At 40.1% G+C, this 26,903-nt stretch overlaps 1 protein-coding gene across 1 annotated transcript in view; it reads left to right on the plus strand.

Annotated features, from left to right (window-relative positions):
• Positions 1–26,903, plus strand: part of BCAS3 (BCAS3 microtubule associated cell migration factor) — a 302,849-nt gene that overhangs the window by 55,240 nt on the left and 220,706 nt on the right. Inside the window, exons 12-14 of the mRNA XM_083875300.1 lie at positions 3,000–3,170; positions 10,964–11,057; positions 20,163–20,296. Coding sequence (XP_083731426.1) covers positions 3,000–3,170; positions 10,964–11,057; positions 20,163–20,296 — 399 coding nt within the window. The remainder of the gene's footprint in view (positions 1–2,999; positions 3,171–10,963; positions 11,058–20,162; positions 20,297–26,903) is intronic.

A 26,903-nucleotide genomic window follows, 5' to 3' on the forward strand; every position in this document is an offset into this window, starting at 1 on the left:
GGCTGCATCTGTTTTCTCTTGTTACCTGATAACTCCTTAATGAGGACTAACAGCTTATGTGAGAGCAAGGTCATTATCCCTAATGGATGGAGGGGACAGCTGATATGGCATGGGAAAGGTTAAAGATTACCCCCAAAGTTTTTGCAAATATACACAACAGCACAGGGCAGTAAGTGCTGTAATGGTTCTGCACTGATATTTCTGAGCTAATGGCCTTGGCCACATCTCTGCACACCTCTCCCTGCTGCAGACCCACACAGAGCCATTTCCTTCTGGAGAGTTGGAAAATTTCTCTTCGGTGCTTTGTCATCCTGCTGCTCTCATTGTAAATATTAAAGGTGTTTTTAAATACACAGGTGTTTTACCATGTAGCATTTACTGCTTTCTCCTCCTCTCTTTGTCATCCCACTGCTCTCATTGTAAATATTAAAGGTACTTTCTAGAACAGGTCAGTTACAGTTTTTTACAGGTATTTTTAAATATTAAATATTTAAATATTTACAGGTATTGATAAATACACAGGTGTTTTACCCCGTAGCATTTACTGCTTTCTCCTCCTCTCTTTGTCATCCCACTGCTCTCATTATAAATATTAAAGGTGTTTTCTAGAACAGGTCAGCTACAGTTTTTTACAGGTATTAATAAATACGGGTATTTTTAAATGTTAAATATTTAAGTATTTACAGGTATTAATAAATACACAGGTGTTTTACCCCGTAGCACTTACTGCTTTCACCTCCTCTCTTTGTCATCCCACTGCTCTCATTGTAAATATTAAAGGTGTTTTCTAGAACAGGTCAGTTACAGTTTTTTACAGGTATTTTTAAATATTAAATATTTAAATATGTACAGGTATTAATAAATACACAGGTGTTTTACCACGTAGCATTTACTCCTTTCTCCTCCTCTCTTTGTCATCCCACTGCTCTCATTGTAAATATTAAAGGTGTTTTCTAGAACAGGTCAGCTACAGTTTTTTACAGGTATTAATAAATACAGGTATTTTTAAATATTAAATATTTTCAGGTATTAATAAATATACAGGTGTTTTACCATGTAGCATTTACTGCTTTCTCCTCCTCTCTTTGTCATCCCACTGCTCTCATTATAAATATTAAAGGTGTTTTCTAGAACAGGTCAGTTACAGTTTTTTACAGGTATTAATAAATACAGGTATTTTAAAATATTAAATATTTAAACATTTACAGGTATTGATAAATACACAGGTGTTTTACCCCGTAGCATTTACTGCTTTCTCCTCCTCTCTTTGTCATCCCACTGCTCTCATTGTAAATATTAAAGGTGTTTTCTAGAACAGGTCAGTTACAGTTTTTTACAGGTATTAATAAATACAGGTATTTTTAAATATTAAATATTTACAGGTATTGATAAATACACAGGTGTTTTACCCCGTAGCACTTACTGCTTTCTCCTCCCTGCTTTACCAACTGAGAACGAATCATTCTCTAGGATTTTACCCATTGGCCAAAAGTCTGCCTTGTCGCTTTTTGCCAGCAGGGCTGGAAAATGCATCCCTGTGATGGCACTGGGGCTATTTTAGCTTTATCCCTCAGCCATCAATATCTGCTTTATGTTACCTCTCCCAGCCTCCCGAATCCGCCACCGTTAAAAACCCCGTTTTATTCTCCTCTCGCCGTAGCCGCGTATAAAAAAAGAAATAACAAGAAACAAATGGCAGGATATTACTAAAAGACTTTAAACCCCCAAAAGCCATTGCTGTGCTCGATTTTAAGTGGAAGTATCTCCATTAGCATTAATGGGGTGAGTCCATCAGCAGAGGCATCTCAGAGGTTAATCAGCCTTCCTGGCTGGCCATGGCCATCGATACCGTGTGGCGCCTGCTGCTGTTGGCCCTTCAGAGCCTTTCCTGACAGCACACTAACAGACTCTGTGGAAGTCATTTCCCATCAATTATTAAAACAAACGTTTGGCTGCTAATTGATGAACACTAATGTGTTTTCTAATCACTGCAGTTTGAGATTTTAGCACTAAACAAAGCAGTTGCAATTGATTTGTGGCCGCTTCTTGGTTTCAGCCTGGGATCTGGATTTTTTTTTTTTTTTTTTTTTTTTCCTTTTCAATTTAGCAGGCAGCTTAGCTTGTCTTTTTAGTTAAGAATTGGCTTGTTACAGTGTCATTCCATTCTGATCTCTTTTGCTATTTCTTATTTATATTGCATAATAAATCTGCTCAATTCTTTACAGGCAAATAAGGCACAGTCCTTGGTTCAAGGAGAAAATATTTAAAGTTGTAGTTGAGCTTGTTTTTCTTTCAATCTGCATCTCTCTTACTGTGTCTGCTCTGCCTCTTTCTCCAAATAAAAATAAAGCAAAATAAAAATAATCTTCAGCATCTTTAGCTGCTAAAAGCTGGTGCAGTGAATGTGTTTTCAAAGCCATGTCTGGGAAAGATGCAGAGCCTGGAAAGTCCCATTCCTTGTCCTGGGAGTTCCAGGACCTCGAGGGTGGCATTTTAAATTTTCCTGGACTTCAGTCTCATATTCAGTTTTAATGCTTAATTATTGAGTAAAAAATTAAGTGTGTCAGATGTAGCAAAGGCCAAATTCTTGGTCTCTTGCACTGTGCAGAGGACAGAACTCTGTCAGCTTTAGGAGCTGTTTGTATTTTTGTGTGAGCAATACCCATCATGGTCTCATCCTTGCTCCTTCTGACAATCCATGCTGTGGCAGTAAGTAAAATCAAAGTTTTTTTAAAAAAAACCCCAACACTGAAACACTTAAACCACAAAAACATTAAATTATTTCAACATTAAAACACATCTTTTTTCAATAACGCTTTGCCATAATTGACTTCCAAAATAAAGGTGAATTCTTCCATTCGCTAAAATCTTTTCAAGCTGTTTCTTTTGCAGCTGATACATCACTCCTGAAAAAAAAAAAAAAAAACAACCTAAACATCATTTAAATGATTTTATTTTTTTTTTTTTTATTTTTTTTTTTTGTTTTTTGTTTTTTGCAGACAATCAAGACTGGGCTGACCATGGTGGGGAAGGTGGTGACACAACTCACGGGGACTTTGCCATCAGGAGCCACAGAGGAGGAAATCCTGGCTCACAGCAACCTCCGCCGGAGTCCCCTGGTGCCTGGCATTGTCACCATCATCGACACCGACACGGTGGCAGAGGGACAGGTACCACTGTGCACACAAACACAGAAATCCCAGAAAAATGGGGGGTTTTTTTATCCAAAAATAAATCAGATTTTTGCTGGGGCGCGAGTTTTACAGCCTTGCGGAGCTGGGATAAAAATTCTCTTTGGGGTGAAATCTTTGGGACTGAAATGCAGCCAAAAAAAAAAAAAAAAAAAAATATATATATATATATTTATGTTGTCCTTGCAGCATATTTATGTGGCACTTTGACAAGATCAAGTGTGAAGTGTCACATTCTGTCTGCCCAACACTTGTTCCTAATTGACGTTGATTGATGCTGATCAGTCCAAGTGGAGATGGAGTCTGATGATGTTTATTAATTTAGGATGTGGCTGGAATATGAGGTGCTTTAGGAATAGAGGGAATTGTTGAATTCCAGGCTAAAAAAAAATGATGAGAGAAGTTTGTCTGAAGTGTAAAAGTTATAATTTTATATAAATCCCAAATGAAGTCGAGCATGATGCTGTTTTGTGAGGCATTTGTACTCTTTATAATAATAATAATAATAATTTACTGTATCTAATAATACACAGTGCAGTGCATCAGGCAGAATCATTTGTTACAAACTCCACACCATTATCAGACAAGTTTTAAATTTTCCTGTCTTTATGACAGAGAAGATATCCATGTCTTTTTTTTTGTTTGTTTCTACCACTTATTTAATTTTAAAGTGTCTGGTCTTGGGTTCAGTGTTTATGCAGAACTCCCACACACTTCATTATTCTGTAACTAGTCTGTGAGATTTTTTTTCCCTCTCATGGTCACATTTATTGACTTTAAAGCAAAAAAAAACTTTAATTTTTTTTGTGTTTTCCCTTATCTTTATGATGCTCATTGCAGGTAAGTTATGAGGTACTAAAGGACACATCAGAAGTCAAATATTTAGCCAAGTTATTTTATATTTTTCTTGACAGGAAAATAAAACCTTTTACTTAAAAAAAAAAAAAATCTAAGAAAAATTTTGTTATGGTTGTTCCCTGAGAATTAATTTTGGAAGTATTTAGCCAAGTAATGTTGTATTGAAAGGAGATTATTCATAAAACAGTACAGACATTTTCTTCCACAACTGAAATAAAAGAAAGAAGATAACGGGGAAAAAAAAATTAAGATCTTGGAGTCAGATCTTAAAATAATTCTGTTGACTATTGGGGAAAAAAAAGAAAAAAAAAAGTAATCTTTTGGCTCTTCATATACAACAAGGAAAGGAAAAAAAAAAGACAAATTTGACTTCATAAATTTCTGATGAAGCTGTTTAATGTGGTCATTATTTCTGCTGGTCTCTGTCTGTGCTTTGATTCTTCTGCACAGGCCTAGAGGGAAAACCAGGAGAGATCTTGGTTTTTTAAAGCTTGTTACAGATGATTTAAAGGTTTTATGAACTTGTCCTCTGACCCCAACAATAGTAAGGAGCTCTGAAAGCCTAAAGGGCACTACAGGAGAGGAGCTGTAAAAATGATAACGTTTGTCTTGTCCAAACCTTGCTGCTCTAACATAAATAAACCATCAGCTCTAAAAAAATAAGTTTTGTCCTGAACCTCTAGGAAGTTGGATATCCTCATTGTGTGTATTGCATTCGTGTATAAAAATATGAATCTGAAGTTTTTTAAATGCTGATAAATTATATAATTTATATAAATTATATAATTTATTTCCAGTGCTGCAATTTGCTTTCAGAACTATATTTATTTCCAGGAAAAAAAAGAAAACAACCTTTTTTTTTTTTTTTTTTTTTGGTGCTGTTAGATTTTCACAGTGCAAGAGATTTTTCTTAAAACAATTTTTTTTCATACTGAAACATCCATGTGGCATAAAAAGCAAGCTGATTGAAAATAAACAAATGCAATTTGTGCATGGTTATTCCACACTGGGAATAACCACATCCACAGGGTGGATGGCACTTGTTTGTGCTGACTGCGTATCCCTGGCTGAGTTTGTGGCAGAATTCAGGGAAATTTTAGCACCTTTGACCTCTCAAGGAGGTGAGAATCTCTCTGAGCTCATCCTGGCTGACTCTGCAGCTTGAGGAGCTGATCCCAAACATGATCCCAAAAATTCCTCATACCAGGAATTTCCAAAATTATTTCACTCTCCTATGGAAAATCAGTTTGGTGTGTGAGCTCCATCCTCACCTTGGCTGGAGTTTGGTGATGCCAAGTCCAGCTGGTTTAGGGTCACTGTCTGTTTTCAGTGGGTTTTTTTAAAATTACTGGTTTATGGAATCACAGATTTACAAAATCAGTAAATTTCAGATTTATAGAATCAGAAAAAGACCTGGAAGATCATCAAGTCCAAGACTCTTTGACTGAGTCCTGTCATTGCCATGGAACCAAATTCCACATTTGCTCGTTGTTTGAATCCTCCCAGAGATGGTGAATCCACTTTCCTGTGGGGCTGAGCCACTCTCAGTGAAAGGATTTTTCCTTGTTTTATCTCCCTACTTTTCAGGGTTCCTGAAAATTCAGGAAATTCAGAAAATGAGAGTTTTGAGTGGAATCAACAAATCCCTTCCTGCTGGGATGAGCTGCCTGGTTTGGGATGTTCATGGCTCAACCTCCATGCACTGAGATTGAATTAATTAAACCCTGAATTAAAAATTCCAACCAAATATTTTCTGGGCTAAATGAACACTTGGAATCCTCAAATCTTAAAATTACCACTTGGAATCCTTGAAATGAAGCCTTAAATCCCATTCAGCAGGGAATTGGTGTGTGCTCCCCTGAGTTTCAGCCTTGTCACCACTGAGAGGAATTTCAGAAACAAGGAGGAATTATTTTCTTCATCATCATATTTTCCTTCCTAATAGAAAATAAATACCTCACATCCTTCAGGTCAATAAAGATTTTCTGTCACCTGCACAGCTTGACTAAGAATTTGGGTGTTGCAGTGAAATATAACATTTTTCAAGTCATAAAATAGGCCTGGAAGATAAGATACAGTAAAAAAAAATCTGTTTTAAAAAGGGAAGGAAAATGGAAGACAACAATAAATCTAAGGCAGGGAAATACATAATTTTGGAGGAGAAATAAGCTTTTTTTTTTTTTTTTTGAGTGGAGAAGCATTTTTCTTTTTAAATAAATGTGTCTAAAGTTTTGCAAATTAATGTCCTTTTTCAGTTATTTCAAGCACAGCACAGATTCTAAAGATGGACTGAGCTGCTCTGTGCATGTGTACAAATAAAACAATTTCTGTGCCAGGAGGATGATGAAGGGACATGTTTTGGACACAAACCAAGAGGACTAACTATATTTTTCACTAATTTTTTTATAATTTCTCCCATTTCAAAGGCATTAAATATGAAGGATGTGAAATGGAGCTCGATGTGTCTCTCTCTCTCTGCCCTGTGCTGTGCCATGGCAGAGGGTGAAATGCAAAATCCACAGTTAAAGACCAAAAAAACTCTCCTAATGTCATCCTGCAGGATTAAATCTGCAGGGAAAAATATTTTTAATAAACTTTATGAATGTAGATATTGTAGCAAACTCTCATCCCCAGCAGTTGTTTATGTGATAGCTCCTACTTTCAGAATTGGTGCTACTTTAAGAAAATTTGAATTATGAGGTAATTAAATAAATGCAGAGGAATGCAGAATTATTGACATTGGCTGTCAGGAGATATTTGTAAAAGGAATAAAAATAATTATCGAGATGCCCAAGTAACTTTGTGGTAAACCAAAATATGTTAACAAGGTTGTGTGCTTGTTTAAACTTCCTTCTAATGAAGTGTTAGCAAACTTTTCAGTTAGATGGAAGGACTATTTATTTGAATCCCTTAATTAGCTGAAATGGATAAACCTAAAGCTGTACAGATGTCCTCTTTTTCAGTAATTGGAATTAAATGTGTAAGACTTTATTGGCTTGGGTTTGAAAGAAAAATTATTTTCTTTCGACCTTTGTTTCTGTATTCTTAATTAATTCATCCACTGGGCCACCCACGTGCAGGCTGCAATAATGACCTTGCTCCAAAAGTCACCAGTTTTGGGGCAGAATGTAAATCTGTTCAACATCTAACAGTTGGTTGACGGAGAAAGATGTGGCCAGTTCAAAATTCAAAATTCAAAACTCAATTCTGGGGTGTATTCTGTGATTGATGGATGAAATCTCACCCTGCAGCTCATCCTCAACTCAGGATTATCAAAGGGAATATTTTCAAAAACAGCTCAGCAAAATAAGATAACATGTTGATCTATTTATGCTTTAAAATGTGATCAGGACTTTTTTTTTTTTTTTTCCTGTTCTCTATTAAGTTTTTATTGCATTAAAGAGGAATTTTTGGGGAGAAAAAAAAGCAGCCACAGTTCCCCAAAGTTCATTTTCATTTGGTGAGGAGTTGATAGCAATTGAACCAAATCAAGATGCTTATCAGGAGCAGGGATTGTTGTGAAATTTTGGTCTGAAGCAAAAAGAAGCTCAAAGAGCGAAGCATATTCAATAATAAAACTTTAACTACAGACATAATTCCACTGGTCATTAACACCAGGGATTTTATTTTAGGAGCAGCTTTGGCAAAGTCTGATCCGATGTCTCGATGCTCAAGAGATTTGGCCTCAATTTTCTTCACTTTTTATATCTCCGTGTATTACAGAAGAATTCTTTTTATACAGAAATATAAAAAGAGCAACAGGATTCCCTCAGAGCATAATACTGTCTGCCTCACTTTTATTAAAGGAGATCTGGTTTTTGTCAAGAAGACATTTTTGTCTCAGATAAATGGTTCAGGCTGAGCACGGGGCTGGTTTGAGTTTCTGCTGGATTCTATTAAAAGGAGTGCAGTAGTTAATGCCACAGATCTATCACTTTTAGCCCCTTTCCACTGAAGTTTGACCTTGGCTGTAACTTGGGGGAGGCTCTTTGTGAATCAAACTCCAGCTCTTTAAATCACCGGGGATCTCAATTGTACGGCAAATATTCGTTATACAATATTCATATTTATAATTATTGCCAAACCTATTTGTTTTTATGATGATGGGATTACTCTTCCCTTAATTGTATTAAGAGTAGGACCTGCTTGATTAGATTTGGGCCCATTTTTATTTGTGTTACTTTCATGTTTTATTTAAAAACATGTCTCCACTGGGATAAGTGGTGTAATTTGCCTTTAAAGATTAAAATAATTAAAGTCATAATTACGAGTGGCTTCTGCTCTGCAGCACTGAAAATACCACGGAGGAAGGAAAATATGGCATAGAGAAAAAAGCTTTGGCTGCAGTTATCTCCTGCCCTGCAAGCAAACACTGTTGGCTGGTAATAAATGCCCTCAGTGCTTTGTCTCTTCTTTCAGGGTGAGAGAAAAATATTTGATGAATCTTTGATGAACTTCAGAGTTCTGCTGTAACTTTGGGAGTTGCTTTGGCTCAGCACATCCAGCCACGGGCTCTTTGGCTGGGCAGATTTGGGGAAAATCCTGTTGCAGGTGTTGATAAAATGTTTTTTGGGCACCAGGAGCAACTTTTTCAGGAGGAATCTTGGTAGAAAAGTCTCATTTTGGCAGCTCTGCAAGGAGGATCCTGCTGGAGCTCAATGTGATCACCAGGGCAGTGCTGAGATCTCTGAACTTTTCTCAATGAGAGATTTTTAGGAAGGATTTTTAGCAGAGTGGTTAGAGGCCACTACCTTGGAGAAGGAAGCCTGTTTGGGAGGGGGAGAATTGCAGCCTCAGGATTCCTGTGGGCTCTGCACACTCTGGGCAGGAGAATGAGCTGCTTCCCTCGAGCTCCCTGACTTGTTTTATTAGAGAAATTGTCCCTCTGTTCGGATTTCCAGGAAAAACTCCCAACTCTGCTTTTTTGCAGCTAGACCTGCAAAAAAAAAATTCTTTGTAAAGCTGGTTTATGGTGTTAGTTTGTGATTATAATTTCTCTTTAATTAGAGCAAAATGTTGAGGCTGCACATGAGATATCCTATGTAATTATTTCTAGCAATGACAAATCCTGTGATACCTACACATTTTTATAGGTATCACAGAAATATTTAACAGGTCAGACCTGCAAAAAAAAATCTTTATAAAGCTGCTTTATGGTGTTAGTTTGTGATTATCATTTCTCTTTATATTAGAGCGAAGTGTTGAGGCTGCACATGAGATATCCAATAGAATTGTTTCTAGCAATGACTTAAATCCTGTGATACCTGCACATTTTTGATTGAATATTATTATTTAACAGGCTAGACCTGCAAAAAAATTCTTTGCAAAGCTGCTTTATGGTGTTAGTTTGTGATTATCATTTCTCTTTATATTAGAGCAAATATTTCTCTTTTTACAGAGGAAAGTGTTGAGGCTGAGCCCAATGCCTGGGAGTGGAAGCTGTGATAATTCAAGCTGAGAGTGCCTGAGTTTCTCAGGCTGAGGGAGAGCTGAACCTCCTTTGAAAACCTTTCAGAAGATCTCCAGAGCTTCTGGTTTCGTGGTTGTGGAAGGAGCAGGAAATGCTGACGAGGGAGAGCAAAGCCATAATTGTGCTGTGCCAGTGCCAGCCCCATCCCAGGCTGCTCCAAATTCCAGGAGAAGATTCCTCTTTTTTTTTTTTTTTTTCTAAGTGGAAGAATATCTTCCAATTATTGTGGTATCTGTTTGGGATAGGAAGTATTAAAAACCTTGCAGATTATTTTGGAAGAGGCAGACAAATTATTCAGGGTGGTTTTGTGCTGTCTCAGTAGGGAGATGGGTTTTGCTCACCACAAAATCCTGATTTTTCAAGTCTTTTTCTGACAGATCTTCCTTTTTGTTGTACTTAATTCAGCTTTTAGGGTGATGTAATCAAGGGATAAAATACTCCTACAGCTCTTGCATGGTTTTGTCCACACATCTTCTGGTTCTTTTCTATCAGTTTAGGAATATCTTTGCTTTTCTTGCAATTAAACTTAGATATTTTGTCCCTTTGTGTGTCCTCACACTCAGTTTTAGTTTGACTGGCCCAGGAGTTTTATCAGCTTCAGATTTGCTTTTGTTTAAAACCCCAAATCTCATCCGTTGTCCCTTTCCCCCAAAAGCTGCTGCACAACACAAATCTCAGTGCAGGTATTTCCCTTTCCCACTGAATTTCCCTGTGTTGTGAAAACTCTCCTCCTGTATTTTAATTCCCTTTTTGTTCACAAGAAGGTGTTTCACGAGGACCTGATTTTTTGATAACAACCTTTTTAGTTGTGTTACCTCATATTGAGTTGAGGCAGCTTCAAGTTGGAGAAAATTCATGTTAAATGTGAATTCCACATTGCATCTGCTCCCATCCACATTCCCAGCCCTTGGCATTCCTTTGGAAATCTCAATTCCAGCACCACTGACAGCAGGATGGAAACTGTACTATTCCCACCTAGAAAGCAAACCCACTTTGATCTGATCTTCCACTTATTTGCCTTATCTACGTGGGATCAAAATACTGATTTATGGAAGGGTTAAATATTCCCTTTTCTTTCTAGGAAGTGATTTTGTTATTGGAAACCTCAAATGGAGCTTCCTGCACAGCACGGTGCAATGAGCTCCTGTGCAGTCAGCAATAATTCATGGAGCAAAACAGGAATATTTTTCTGTTTTCCCTAACTTGGATAGGATAAATAAATAGGAAATCCAGGCATGAAGTGGATAATCCTTAGGGATTATTAGAGCGGGTCTCATGTCTCTGTGTCTGAGAGAATTCCTGAGGATTTTTGATGTTCAGCTGCCATGTAGTGACTCTGTGACTGTGACACCTCACAAACCCATCCCTGTGTCAGGAAATTGGGGATTTCCCTGTGGAGAATTTGGTTTTCTGTGCTAATCCTGGGCTGTGCTCTGTTCCCCAGGTCCTGGTGAGCGAGGACTCGGACAGCGATGGCATCGTGGCCCATTTCCCTGCTCATGAGAAGCCCATTTGCTGCATGGCCTTTAACCCCAGTGGTAAGAGATTTTTCTGCTTCTTGGGATAGATGTAAAGGCAGTAAAATCCCATGGGAATGTGTCCCATGGCTTTGGAAGGATTTCTGGCACACTGCAAGTGACCTGCTCTGTGGAGTGTTGGATGTTTAATTTGTCTTCTCTGGAAATTTCAAACTTTAGCAACTCTTTTACTCTGATAGGAGGGAGGAGATTCAGTCCCTCTTCCATTGCTGAGGAATTCCTGTCTGTTGGGATCCTGCCAGCCAGGTGCTGTGATCCTCAGGATGGATTGAATTATAGTCCTCCAGAAATACAGAAATAAAATGGTTTCACTGGTTTTTAAATTAATTTATTATTTGTTTGCTAATGAAGAGTTTGTGATCTTGCCTTCTCTTCTGAGTGAGATCAACTAAAATCTGAAAAGACTTGTAAGAAACTCCTCAAAAGTACCAATTTCTCTCCTTCCTCTTTATAAATGAAAAATCCCTGTGGGCAGCAGGGACAGCTACAAACCTTGTGGATTAATTGATCTTATTAATCTGACAATTAACATTTCATTATCTGTAGGTAAATAATCTGTCTGATTGCAGCAGCACTCAGGGAAATGATCAGGGAATCAGCAGCTTCCACTGTCTAAATTAACAATTTCTAAAACGCACCAAATGCCACAAAGATCAGGAGGGTGAAGTCACATTTCAGAGAATAAAACTAAATGTCTGTCATTTATGTTTTCACTTTTGCTGACCAGTTGGTGTCATTCTGACACCCCATCTGTTGTGTCAGAACTCTTTAACAGTGCAGTGCAGTTCACTGGGAGTTTGTGACAGAAAAGCTTCATTCTCGTCTGCCTGGATTTTTCTGGGGAGGGAATTTTTTTGTGGAGCTCTGTGCAGTGAACTGAGAATCCTCAATTCCAGAACACTCGTTTTGCTTTGTGCTCTGGAAAAAGGATGATACCTAAACTGGAGCAATGCTAATTAAATAAAACAAATAAGTGAGATAAATACAGCTGCTTAAATTAGAATGGTATATAGATATTAATTAAATGCCTCCTTAAGAGAGTTTCTAGGATTGTGTAAATTTAAAGGGCAGCATAATGTTGATGCAAAACCAAATTAACTTGTTATTTTTTTCAAAAGGAAGGATATTTTTGCAAATTGCTGGATACTTCTATTATTACCAAATTCTTTGGTTTGCTCAGGCTGACAATAATTTAAAGGGTGACACTTGGAGCTAATGGTGTCTAATGGCAAAACACTTGTTTAAGTGGTGTTATTTTTGGCTGCTTGCAGATGCAAAGTGCAAACACTTTTTTTTTTTTTGTGCAGGAGGGATGGGGACAAACCAGCAGAGAACTCTTCCCTCAGCTGCCTCCAGTGAGAGCAGCACTTAGCCCAGGATTCTGAGCTCTTTATTTAACATCAAGGCAGGATTTTGTTTGAAGCCAGGGCTGTAACATCATCCCAGCCCATTCTCCAGTGGTCTCTTGGCAATCAGGCTGAGCTCATTACAGAGAACAAAACAAGAGGTGCCTTTTGATTCTGTCCTTGGCTGCTCGCTCTGAAATCCCACTTTTACTCCTCATTTCAGGCAGTGTCTGCACCAGAGCACAGACTGCAGAGCTGTGCTGGGGGGGCAAACAGGGAGCACTGCTCTGATTCACTGAAAATTTTACTTTCTGGGGCTGATAAACCCCTGAATTCCATCATGTCTCAGCACAGGTGCTCAGGTCTGAGTTTTGGGAGGATCCCTTTATACATTTTTATTGTGTTAAAAAAGAGCAGAATCCTCCCTTCATTTGGACAGATCAGAGGTACAAAGGCCTTTATAAAGTGTGATAATTAAAACCAACTTGTGTGTAAATGATCCACATCTCTCCACACCACAGGAACTGTTATTTGTGCTTTTGAGAGAGTAATTTTTAAATCTGCTGGGCTGCAGCTTTATTTCAGTCAATTGTCTTTACTTCACCACACTTAAAAGCAAATTACAGATGTTTTATTTGTGCTGAAGCTGAGTTGCTAAATCCATTGTTGTCTACACTTGGGGAAGTTTTTCACAGTCTATTCTTTTATCCCATAAAGTTTCTCCCCGTTGCTCCTGTAGAGGGGAGGAAGGGGCAGATCCTCTGGGTATGAGGCCTCAAGGATGCAATAAATGGGACATAAAAATCTGTAGGGATGTCATTGTCACAATTGATAGATGAAATAAAGTGTAGAGAAATCAGCCCTAAATTTTAGATGTGACCAATAATTCCGGAGTCTTTGTGTTGGAGCGTTGAGTTTGGTGTTGGAGAACACCAGAACATCTTCTTGTAGACTTTGCTGCTCTTCCTCTGGAGTTCCACTTTTCCATGGGAACCACGAGTGATAATGAATAATTTTGGAAGCTGGGCTGAGCTTCTGATCCCACCAGAGCAGGGGATTGTGGTGGGATCCCAATTCCTGTGGTGTTCCATGGTCAGTGCAGAGCCTGACCTGCACGTGGCCTCCTGATGGCTCCAGATGGGATTTCCAGGAGCATCCACCCAAACACCTCCATCTCTTGTGTCTGCTGTGGGAGGCAAGTGAAAATGTAGAAGTTTTCATGTCCATTCAAATGTTGTTTAAATCATTCACTCCTGGTTTTGGAAGGTTTGTGCCTCGTTTCCCCATCAGGCTGCACTGCCAAGGACTATATGTACAACAAACCCTGTGGGACAGGCAGGAAAGATGAGAATCATCCTCTGTTTGATTTTTGTAGAGCTTCTGCTTCAGTTGCCAATTTGTTAAGGCCAGTAAAGTAGCCTTAGAGCCTCTAAAAAAGGACATTTTGTTACCTAAGCTTCCTGGTGGTCTTCTCCTGGGACAGCTTTTCCCAGTAAAAGCTTTTCTCTACACTCAGGTGCAGCACAGAGGGGTTTTCCAGCTGCAGGACTCAACCCTGGCTTCTCACCCTTCTAAAGAAATAATATTTTTCAATAAAAGCCTTAAAACAAACTGAAAAGACAATAATTAAAACATTTTTATAGCTGTAGCTAAATCCACACTCACTTTGGGAGTAGGACCAGCTTTTAAACCAATGGGATGGGGCAGGTAAATTCCAATTTTAGTGTCTAAAAGGAAAGTTTTCACATAAGATTCTTAATTAATAAACAGCTAGAAAATGGTGCTGGTTTATAAATATCTGGAGGTTTTTTTTTTCTTCTTTTAAGTGTGGTAAATAAATGATCTGCTTTCCAGAAGTGTTGCTCCTGCCAGCTTGGCAGCTGAGAGCTGTGAAGTGCAAGACATTGAAAATTTAAAATAATTACGCTTCCTTGGCTACAAAAGAGATTTTCCACCCATTAATAACGAGAAAATTAATGTTGGGCCAGCAGTAAAACAGATTAAACTGTGTCCCCCTTGGGATGCCTGACTGCACCTTTAACAGACCTGAAATTGCTCTGATTATTTTAATGTTCTATATTGAAATGTGACGGTGGCCTTGAGTTAATAGTTAAAGAGGGTGAAATTGGAACATCTTTGCACAAGTTTTTTTCCCATTGATTTACTCCTGGAGAGTAAAACAAGCTGTAATTATTTAATGACAGAATAATTCTTCAGTTTTTCTGTTCATTTTCTTCTGGTTTTCAGCTTGAATTATTGCCTTGGAAGACAAATAATGTTGAAATTAAGGCAGTTTGATGAGCTGCAGTTACAAATGTTGTGTCCCTGTGTCCCATGTCACCAAAAGGAGGAATCCTAGGAGTTAGAAGAGTCACAGGGAGTTATTTATTCACAAAATAATATTTCATTTTGCTTCTCTTTCTTTTGACTTCTTGGGATTTTTTTAAATATTTACATGAAATCTTTACATCCTTAACGTTTATTTTGCGGCGAATTTTGCTAAAATCAGAATTTCATTGTTTAGTTAAGGTTTTTTGAGAGCCAGTTTTGGAACTCATCTCAGGGAGCTGCAGTGGAACAGGAATCCTGTCCCAGTGAGCCTGTGGAAGGTGGGAACACCAGGAGAAATCCATGTGGAGTGAACCAGGAGCAGCTCAAAGTCACTGTGCTTCCTTTAAGCCTATAATTTGGGAACCTCCAAAGCTCAGCACCAACATTGCATGGATGACATCCAAGTTCAGATTTCCAAAGTGAAGTGTGAGAAGTTGATTTTTTAATAATTTTTTTGGACCAGCAGTGAGTTGGTGCAGTGACTGGACTGGTCTTTCCATGGCTGGGCATGGAAATGTGAGTGTTGCATTCCCAAATCCAGTCTATCCATGGATCCACATTCCCTCCACGCTGATGTGTGTTTTGCAAAGAAATGCAACACAGCTTGAAGGTGTGGAGTGCTGGCAGAGTTCTGGGGAGGTGGAAAACCCTCAGAAGACTTGGTGAAGCTCCAAGCCTTGCAGACCTCATTTATATGCACACAATCAACAGCTCTGCAATTAGGGGAGGTGTTATAAATAGGATGTGGCGGGGCTGCCCAGCTTTCCCAGCGCTCTCTAATTTGCCCCCTGGGTTCTGCCAGGAGCTGAGAACTTTGTGTCCCCATGGGCAGCTCCAGTCCCACCCTGGGGCCAAGCCTCATCACTCAGAGGGGAGGAAGCTCTGAGATAAACACGGCGCAGCCTCAGCTCCCAGTCGCTCCGGGCCTTCCGCTTCCAGGCCCTATAATTAGAAGTCCTTCTTTTCCTTGTATTCCCAGTTGACGCAAATGCTTTTTGTGGCTTGGCACCTCATTTAGGGCGTGGGCTTAGTTTATGGCCAGGCCAGAGTCTGGTTTAGTCTTCTGATACTGCATAAATAGCTCTTAACCCACAGTCTACATCTGTACTAGTTTTTCCTTTTATGCATATATTCCTCGTGGTTTTATTTCTGTCCTGAAAGGAGCTGATTGTTTCCCCCAAACAGAATGCAGGAAAAGTAGGAAGCTGTAAATTAGGGCAGGTAAAACAAAGCTTTGCTAAATTTTTTTTTCCCCCCCCATCCAGGATAGCTGTTCCTTTGAAACTGGATTTTAATCATCTCTGTGGATTTAAAAGAACCACACAGTAAAACAGTCATTAATTTAATCTGGCTGCACCCTCGTACTGTGGATAAGCAAAATCAGAATTTTTGCAATGAGATATATACTAAATAAAGTCTGGTTTACACATAAATTTCCACTGGGTCCTGTGTATGCAAGACTTCCAATGGATTTCAGCTGTTATCTGTTAAACAGGGATTAATGCCAGTTTGAAAAATAAGCAGGAAATCCTCAAGAATTATTCACTTTTCATCTCTGATTATTCACCCATAAAGTCCCTCATCAGAGAAAACATTTGGACTGAACTTAGCAGGGCTTTAACCTGTATTTCCGTCTAAACAACTTTTTGGGAAAATGTCACAAGGCCTCTTAAGGAGCTTGAGCTGAAGTTTCCTGCTCTTGAAAGTGAAAGTGAGGTAGGAACAGGATTCCAGTTCATTTTTCTCCCCTGGGATTAGGAATTCCTGCTGGGATGCTGCAGGGACATGGAGAGAGAAATGAAATGGCTGAGCCGTGATAATGGAAAACTGGGATTCTTCAGTGTGAAGTAATGAGAGCTGGAAAATCCCACCACAAACCCCAGCCCAGTGTTCTGAAACATGGGTGATTTATTGTTTGAATAACAGGAGCGAGGAAGAGATTTCAAAATGCTGTTTTATAAATACAAGTTCTTTCCCATCTGTGGTGTTGTGCTTGGGACCTCCGTGTTGATACAAGTCCTGCCAGAATATATTTGTACTTCAAATGCAAATGTGGCTGTGAAAAGTCCTCCTTTAACTTACTGAAAAAGGGTGTCTGATACAAATGAAGGGCCTGTTTTCCCTGGGCTTTCATCTAATAGATGCCTTTATTCCAAATGGGGCAGGCAGCAGGAGTTTAAATTAGACATAAATTGCCAAATCAGATACCACCCATCTTTCTATTTTTAAATCAATTCCTTTCCAGCCACAAATGTATTATCTTTCACTTCTGCACTCCTTCAAGTTAGCAAAAACAGAGAAAAGAAACCCCAAACCAAACCCAGGAAACCCAAAGGCAAAAGCAGACGTGGAACCAAGAGCTGGGAGCATCATCTGGAACTGCTCAGAGCTGCAGGTTGACGAGTGAATGTCACATCTGTGGCTCTCAGGGTCTGAGGTGTCACCGAGGGAACAAACAGGGACCACCAGGGTTTCTGGAGCCACAGGATTTGGTGTTTGTGCCCAAAGTGAGCCCTGCTGTGCCTGAAGAAGCGCTGCAGGGTTGGGCAGGAGGCTGGGAGCAGCAGGGGGGTGATACCCTCCTCGTGCTGCCCGCAGACACCTGCGGCTCTCGCCAGCGCTGGAAACCAGATCCTGCTGAGCTGAACACCCATGGACAGCACAGGGTGGTGATCCCGGTGTTTTCACTGGCTCAGGATCATTACACAGCCTTTTGTCTCCAGTTCCAGACAGATTTTTGGTGGATTTAGGGTTTTTTTTTTACCATATATTCTATGCGCTGTGCTGTGTGCTGGGATCCACACGAAGAACGCCCTGCTGGGATCTCTGGGTGCACTCAGCCTGGGGTCTGTATTTATGAAAAACTCCTCAAGCCTTGGGGGAAGAAAAAAACATCTGTTCAGTATTCAGAGAAGTCTTATGGCTCCATCTCCTCCAGCTTCTCCAAAGGTCCTTTCCATCAGGAATAAGAGCACAAAAAGGACCCAAGCACCCTCCATGTCTATATAAAGCTGTGTAATGCATGAGGAGAGACAAACATGGGAATAGAGAAGATAAATTCTTACTGGATTGAATTAGATTTTTTGGAATATCCTCGCTCCAGTAACAGCAGCAGCCTAATTCCAGCACACAAACCCCTCTTTGCTTCCAGCTTTCTCTGCTGGAAATGCTATATATTATTGAGGACCGCACACTTCACTAGAAGGGAAGTGTAGTTTGTGATGTTGCAGAACAGAATTAATGCAAATTGTGTGCATAATCCCACACGAAAGGCTTGGCTGCCTCGCACCGGAGCAACTTGAGCTGTATTTCCTATCAACACAGTCACTACAAATCAAGGAAATTGCCAGTTAAGCCAACATTAACATCCAGACCAACCTCAGCTCACATGCCTTACCGCCCAAACATAATACCCCAGCGCTCTCCCGGATTTCTCAGCTCCATAACAAACTCCCTTTCATTTCTAACACTCGGGGCCGGAGGAACAGCCGGGAACAGTAAAAGTGTGTCTGCTGGAGGGAATCTTGCTGAGCTCAGATGTGAGATGGGGCGTTTGTGAGAGCTGCAGGAAATGCCTGGGTGCAGCGTGGGTGGCCTGGCCGGGCGCGGGTCCTGCCAGCCTCGGTGGTCAAGCTCAGAGGAAGCTTGGAGGCAGTTTTGTCTCCCAGAGCAATTTGGATTTTTGTACCTTGCTGCTGGTGGGCCTCAGAGCCTTGGGATTGGCTTGTTTGCCTTCGCAGGATCCTTCTCGCAGAGGTTTTGGAGGAGCTGAGGTGTGCCCTGGTGGTGCCACACAGGGTGAGGGTGCTGCCTTGCCCTGGGTGGGGTTTCAGGACATTGGGCCAAGCCTTTGGCCTCTGAAAGGATCCAATCCCTTGGATTCCAGGATTGCCAAGGAGGGAAAACACTCAGGATACCAATCCTTTTCCCACTGTAATGGTCCTGGGTCAGTGAATTTTATCAGACATTAGATCTGCTACTCAGATCTCCAGTCACTCTTCCTACAGAAGAATCAATTGTATTTCTGTTGTATATAAAGAAAACCTTCACTGTTGACACAGGGAGGAAGAAATCAGCCTCACAAGGACTGTGCCTCTGACATGTCTGAAGTTGGTTTTGCTCTTGTTTATGCCAGCCAATCTAGTGATGAAATGGTGGTCCTATAGAGAAGTTAATCACACTTCATTTTTACTCTGCTGCTTGGCACACCATTTTCTGTTAAATACTAAAATTTTCCAAGTGTCATGAGGTAGGAAATCAGTGGTAACATGTAAGATTTCACATATGTGCTGTTGGTATCTGGGGCAGCAGAGGAAATTCCTGGTATCACTAGTAAATAAATGAAGCAATGGACACTCATTTATGGCAGAAATAAGATAGTAATTTATTTCAGTTAAATAAGATAGGAATTTATTTCAGTTATGCTTTATGTGGAGAAATGTTGCAATAGACCTGAGTGGGAATTGCTAGTTTTTCTTTAATAGGTGGGTGCCTTGAAAATTATTTAGAATGTCATTATTAAAGTGCTGAAATCACTGTACTTGATGTTAACTAAATGTCAGAGGGTTACTTTGGGTGATAATGTATTAAATTTCATTAATAACAGAAAAATAAATCTGGAGTTTTTAACTGTAATCCTAAGTGCTGCCATGATGCTGTATTTTCCTTTTATGTACAAAAATACCTATTTTTTGGTATAAATTTATGGCAAATTGACTTCAGCTATCTTTGTAGATGTTTAAAACAGGGTTATGGGATGAGACATTGTGGAGTAAAAAAGTAAATGTAACTTACTGTGGTTCTGGTGATCTAATTGAATCATTTCAGTACCTCCACCAGTGACCTGTTTGCAGTGAACCTGGTACCTCATTTAGTGTTTCATTTGAAAGCTCTCAACTCTGCTTTTCACCAATAAATCAGAGAGGTTCTTTCATTTATAAGGAAGATGCTTCTTCAGGATTGTTTTGGTATGGGCTGCTTTGGCTGGATTTTGATCATCTCTTCTGCCAAAAGTTGTTATTGTGGAGACATCAATCTTTTTTAGCCTGGCTCTTGCCCAGGGAAGAACATTTTGGGGTTTTGCCGTAACATTCATCACTTCAATGCTTCATATTGGTCACACAGTTCTCAAATGTAGTTGGAATGTTCAGATTTTTCAGATGTTTTTATGGATTTGCGTTGTAATACTATCTTAATATATTAATACTTAAGTAGTAGTACTGTGAATACGATTTCAGTTGAAGTCCTGATTTACTTTTATGAGGTGAATCCCTTACAATTCAGTCATCTTCTGTGTTTTCTTCTCTTTCCAAACCCCAAATGTAAGCCACACTCAGTGTTTTTTAGATAGACACTTTAAGCCTCTTCTTTTGCAGCGATTAATCTCTTGTGCTTTTGTGTTTCTTTTTTATTTTTTTTCTCCCCCTAGGGATGTTGCTGGTCACCACTGACACATTAGGCCACGATTTCCATGTTTTTCAAATCCTGACACATCCTTGGTCATCATCACAAAGTGCCGTCCATCACTTGTACACACTTCACAGGGGAGAGACCGAAGCCAAAGTAAGTTAAACTCTTTGCTGAAGAATAATCCCCAGACACCTTATACATTCTGTGTATGTTGGCACTTTAATGTTTGTTTCAGCACACAAAGAGCCTTTCTTGTGCTCCAGCCACAGAAGGGATAAGAGCAGAGCGTTTAACCTGGACAATAATAAATTCTTGCCCTTTGCAATGAGGTGCTGTCAGATTTATTCAGATCTGGCACTGCCTCCAAAGAGCCCCGATTATTGGCTGTGTTTGCACTTAACCTTTTCTCATGTAACATGTTCAACATTTGTCTCGTGCCCGTGAAGGGACTGTCAGCGTTTGCCTGGCTCTGGTGGTAAAAGCCACAGACAGACAATTAAAGAGTTGAAAGGAAGAGTTAATCAAGAGGCTGTGATTAACTTTTCTTAGCACAGTGGGGGGAACCTGCAGAGGCTCCCCAGTTTGACTTCCCTTGTTGAAAAATCCCCCTCTCAGAGAGGGAGGACTAAGTTAGGATATTATCCAAGGGTGGAGAAGTCTGGAATTGTATTTTCAGCAATGCTCAGTGAAATTATTTGCTGGTGAGGTGGGGAAAAGGGATCTGCTCTCCCTGGCAGGGCTGTGGCTCTGGCAGCAGCAATTTCTGCTTGAGTCCTTCATGGTGCTGCTTTTGAGCACCAGCAAAGCCTCACCTTTGGAGCACTGAGGAACTGCTGAGGAACCTGCTTTAAATACAGGAATAAAAATGTCACCACAGGGTAAGAAATGAGTAGTGCACTTGCTGATGCAATTACACACGGGAGGCACAGACTTGTGACAGCCTGGCAGATGTAAAGCACTGTGACAGGGACAGCCTGGGGCTCTGGGATTATGACCCTGGCACTGGGAGCTTGGCTGGTTCTGGTACCTGATTACGGTCCCTTCAAACCTTTTTATTCCCTGGGAGTTGAGCAGTTTCCCCTCAAGTTTATCGCCATACCTTTGTAACAAGTAGAATGTGAAAGTTTTATTCAACATAGCAGTGGTTGATCAAGATTTGATCTGGATGAATTTATATTTCTGGTAGTTTAAATGCTCTAAAGCTTTCCTGCTGCCATTCTGGAAAAGTGGAATTGCTGTTACAGGCAATGGTTTACTATAAGAAGGAATAGCCAGTCTGGAAAGTGAGAGGAAATTAGGGAAAACTGTTCATTTGGGATAATATACCTAGTGCTAACAAGTAGTTTTTATTAATATTACAAAGAGCAGTGAGAGCTGTGTGTATACACATACTCTGCCATCTCCTTGGGCATGTTCTATAATGTGTTTAATGTTTTAGAGTTATTTTTGTTCTCCCTTCATACAAAGACTCAATATTGAAACCCAAAGCACAGGACTTCAGTCATGAGGAACAAAGATGTTCTTCTGGTTTTTACAGCTGATAAATTTGTTTTCAAGGCACACATTGGAAGCCAAACAGAACATGTTTTAGAGAAGGAACCCTTATTGATACATGTTTTTTTGGGATATAGTATTAGCATCTCTGTGAAAGCATTGCATTAAAATTCTCAGAATCAACATAGTAAATTTTTTTTCCTAGTTTGCCACACAGTTTTCATTTGGGATGTGAACAGTATAGCTTTTGGAATGGCATAAAATGGAGAAAATTCTAAGCAGTCTGAGGTGTGTTGGTGGATTTCACAACTCCCTGGATAATTAAACAATATTGCCTTGGTACCTGTGATTCTCAACACGCGTAGTTTGAAATATTTCTATAATATGAGAGATTGTTTTACTTTTTTTCTTTTAGAATAACAGCACTTGTAGCTGTTCAGTGCTACTCTTTTGTTGTGTGAATTCCACGTATGAGGAGCATTAGACAAGAATTTTGGAGATTGTTCATTGTAAAACTCTCAGTGCAGCCCACACTGGGAGCCTCTGTACCTCCTGTCTGGTTAGAACAGTATTTATACATTTGCTACCAGACCTTTTTTCTTTTTCTTTTTTTTTTTTTTTTTTTTTTTTTTTTCCTAGTTTAAAACTAACTGTGAATCAAGGCCAATGGTCTTAAAGGTCACCTTCTGTACTGGAGCTATAAAAAGTTCTAATTTGTGTTGATGGACATGAGTGATTATCAGTGTCAGAATTTGTTTAGCTAGTACCCATTATAAATTGTTTAAACATCATCATTATGGCCGTGTTATATGTGGGATTTTAATGTCCATGCTGAAATCAGCTCTGCTTTTGTATGTGAGGTTTTGGCTGACAGAGCTGCACCCCACATTTCCCAAAACTCCTTTTTGTGACTCAGATGAAGATGGGGTGGGACAGAAGGTGAACCTCTACCTCAGAAGGGAATTGTGAAGACAATGACCATGGCAGAACACGAAGCTCAGATAATTCACTGAGTCCCAAGGTCACAGCATTCAAAATCACTTTTCTGCAAACGCAGAGAGAAGTCCCTGTTTCGGTTATATCAGATCTTTTAGCCTTGAAGTGCCACTTGTCCTTTAGATTTTATATTTTTTCCCTTAAGAGGACAAAGAGCAGCACTGAGTAACACCAGGAAGGTCCATTGCAAGGGCTGGTTGTATTTAACTGAGTCAGAGAGAACTGAACCTCTCAGAGGATCTTGTGCTTGCACAGTTCAGCTGTAAAGAGGAGAAATGTGCACGTGTATGTGCTGCATATTTTGGTTAACGATACATTTTCTTGTCTTCCAGCTCTTGAATTATCAGGCAATGCTTACTGCACTCATATTTTTATCTAGGAGTATTCTGGAAGGTTTTTAATGAAGGCATAGCATGTTCTGAACTGAGGAAGCTCATTTACTTACAGATGAAAGTTAGCCCGTCACCTGATGATCCTTTCTCTTTGATCTGAAATTGTAAACAGCCAAAACAAAATCCCTGCAAACAGCATTATCTCAGCCCAGGACAAATAAACGTAACGATAGCATCAGCTGGCTGCTGGCCAGCTCCTCTGTAATCCTTTACTCTGTCAGACTTTTGTTATCCCCACTCCCAAACTGCAGCTAGAGCTGACTTCAGTCGGGGAAGGTAAACAGAGGGGATGATAAAAACATTCCAGCCTGGCTGCTGCAGAACAAGTGTGATGTGAGGCTTTTCCAGGGAATGCACCAACATTTCAGTGATGTCATTGCACAGACACAGTTCAAGGTTGTGTCACGCCCCGTGCCCAGGTAGTGAAATATTGGAACAACTTCCAAACACTGGATGTGAATCCCCACAGCCTTGAGAAATTCCTTCCTGTCTGTGGCATACACATAGTTCTCCAATTATTGAAATAGACCCTGGAAGACTAGGAAGACTGGGGACAGCTTCTTGAATATGAAAGATTTGAAATAATGAAGATTGATTTGGGAAGTTGATCAGTCTGGGATGAGAGCTGACAAGGAGAAGCTGCTGCAGTCAGGAGTAGCTTGGCTGCCCTGGGGAGATGGAGCCCTGAGCAGCAGCATTTGCAGGCTCAGTTATTAATAGAGAGCTCAGCTCTGGTTAAAGGCCCCACGTGAATCTCTCACTGTGCCCACATTCTGCCCTTGCTTTACACAGAACTCAAATCACTGCTGGGGACTTGGGGAGACAGAACTGGGTCTGTGTGGGTCTGATAAATCATATTGTGTAGACTATGATTTTATTATTTTTTCATTTATGTTTGTTGCTACATCATTTCCTTAATTTTCTCAGCCAAAAAAATTCACATACAGACCAGTTTTCTAATTTATTTTGACCCTTACCTCCTCAGGAGTGCTGCTCTTTCTCATTGTTTAATGATACTGGTTTTTTTCTTTCTGCCATCTCCCTGCACAGCATAATTAAATACTTGAGTCCTGTGCTTCAAATCAGGGTGTTTTTTCTCTGTGACACAGCACAGTGATCATGAACAGGTCACGTTCCTGTTGCAGCACTGCTGGTCCTACTCTCCAAGTTTAATTAAATGCAGTGAAATGCACAAGAATATACAGATTGCACCTGGTGTAACTCCACACGACTGACATGGGGTGGTAGGAAGAAAAAAAAAAAGAGTGCTAGGAAGATCAAAATGTGGCTTATTTATTGTCATTATTATTGAAATCCAAGGCTCAGCATTGTGGGGTTGGTTTTCTGGCTGTTACAGGATTTACCTGGGCACAGTCCTGTGCCAGGTGCTCTGGGCTGACTCTGTTGGAGCAAGGAGGTTGGATCAGATGAACCTCTGTGGCCCTTCCAACCCAACCCATCCTGTGACTCTGTGATTCTGTAATACCAGAAATGATTTTTTGATCTGTACAGTATTGAAAGCTGATCCTCAGTAGAGCTGTCGGCATGTGCCGTGTCCTTGGAGGACTCTGTATATTAAATTACCTGACTGTGTCACTCAGAGCAGGCTCTGAGTGGTAACTACATTTTAATTCAGTTTTCTGCAGGATTTTACATCATAATGTTCCGAACACAGGGAAATAGAAAAGTGGAAGTTAGAAAGAAGCATAGAAGAGTAATTGGAGGGAAACAGGAGAAGACAGGAAGCACATTGACCTTTTGGAGCAAGTCCAGAGGAGGCCACCAAAGTGCTTAGAGGGCTGGAGCCCCTGTCATATGAGGAAAGGGTAAGAAAATTAGGATTATTCAGCCTGGAAAAGAGGAGGCTCTGGAGTGGTGTATTTGTGGCCTTCCAGTACCTGAAGGGAACCTGCAAGAAAGATGGAGAGAGATTAGGACTGAAGAGAATTTGAAAATATCTTAAGGGTTCCCAAATTAAACAAAATCTCAGATCTGTAATTCCCTTTACTGGTCCAGACAGAAGAGGATAGATAAAATTTTAAAATACAGACTTGAGTATTAAATGTGACATTGACCTTGAGCTATAGAATAAACTTTGCATCGTGAGAGATCTGGTGTACTTTGTACTTTATTAACATATATCTGTAAACACTATGGGGTCTTGATTGATCTTTGGTATCTAAACATTACATCATAATTAACAACAAATCCAGAAATATATTATAAATACATGAAATAATAGTACATTAACCTAAAGAACAGCAATAAATTGCAACGCTTAGCATAAACTTGAAAACCACTAATGGGCCACTGTGCAGTTTGTTTATACTCTGAGCAGTCGAGAACTCGGCATAATGTACAGGAACGTGGTGGGGAACAGCACGGCCCAGGGCATAATTTATAGGGGTTTATTCATGGACACAGCTGATTTTTGAAGTTGTTTCTGAGACTGCTCAAAGGATGAGCATTGTCCTTTCAGCCCAGTCCTTCTTCCAGTTCTGCTGGAGAGTTACGGGCTCCTTGGCGTTGCACGGATGGATTTGTGTTGGTTTGGTGTGAGCGTGTTTAATTCGTGCCCTTGGAATTGGAAATATTCTCTGAATCACCTCCCTGAACTGCCTGTGGTTCTGCTGCTCCTGGTGTATCAGTGAAAGACAAACGAGGCCGTGTTTGGGACCAGTGAGCAATAGGTGAATCACGTGGAACAGCAGCTTCCAAAATACTCTTTGTCACTGCTGAGCAGGGTTTCGTAGCTCTGTTCCTGTAAATCTCAATTCATTGCACACTCTTCTCCCAACACTTTTTTTCCATGTTATTACTGAGCATTGAAACCCTTCTGCCTTTGTGGTTTCAGCCATTCTGTAGGCAGCCATGGCCACGATGCCTGCTCTGACTGCAGCCGGTTTGTGAGCACTGTTTAAAAGAGAGCATTTGGGATTACAGAGTTCCACACTTTCTTCCTGTAGATCAGGAATACTTTTTTTTCTGTGTAATGTTTACACTGAGGGAAAAAAAACATCCTGTAGTGATTGTTTCCCAGTTTCTTGGCTGGGGCTGTCATTTGCCAGGGCTGTTGTGTGTAGTTTTTGAAACAACATAACCCTCAGGGTGCCAACTGGAAACTGAGTATTAAAGTAGAAACACACAGTTTTGTTGCATGGTACAGTGAGATGGAATTTTTTCTCTATCATCTCACGATTCTGTTGTAACTGAGAGTGGCAGTTTCTACACAATTCATATGTTTGGTTTTGACCAGGAGGATTTGCCACTTTAACAGCAAGTACTGAACTACTCTTGGTGCCATCGTTTTCCCTGACTCCCCGGCCTTTGGGGGTTTTTATTAATCCCTGTGAGGTCTCTAATCCCTTCTGAGCAATCTGTTAAAGTGAAACACTTTGTAAGTGAACTCGGAGCTCCGAGTGCCGCGCTGTAGGTGGGTCAGAGCTGAATCCTGGAAGTGCCAAAGCTGGCAGGTTTTGGGGAGCTCTCTGAGCTGCATCCTTGGCGGCTCCTTTGGGGATGTCACCGGGACTGAAAGGAGCAGGTGTGTAGCGCTGGTTTTAGTTTATCTCAGTAATGTCGATGAAGCATTTTGTGTGACAGTCTGTCAACCAAATATCTTGTCACAAGTTACAAGACTTAAACCCCTTTTTTAATCTCCGAGGCTTCAGTTGGAAACTTGCGCTTTGATGAATACTTTGCTGCTTTTGTCTGGAGTAGCTGGAGTGCATTTCTGGAATATTTGTCAAGATTTTATCAGTGTTTACTCCAATTTGAGTACCTAGTGTATTGTAAAACTGGCTTCAGTGAAATCTTAAAGAATTTTATTTAGTTTATGCTGCTTAATAATATAATGAAAACTAATCCTTCGTCTATGT

Source organism: Zosterops lateralis (assembly GCF_965231275.1).
Source record: "Zosterops lateralis genome assembly, chromosome: 19".
In the NCBI taxonomy this organism is placed as follows: Eukaryota; Metazoa; Chordata; class Aves; order Passeriformes; family Zosteropidae; genus Zosterops; species Zosterops lateralis.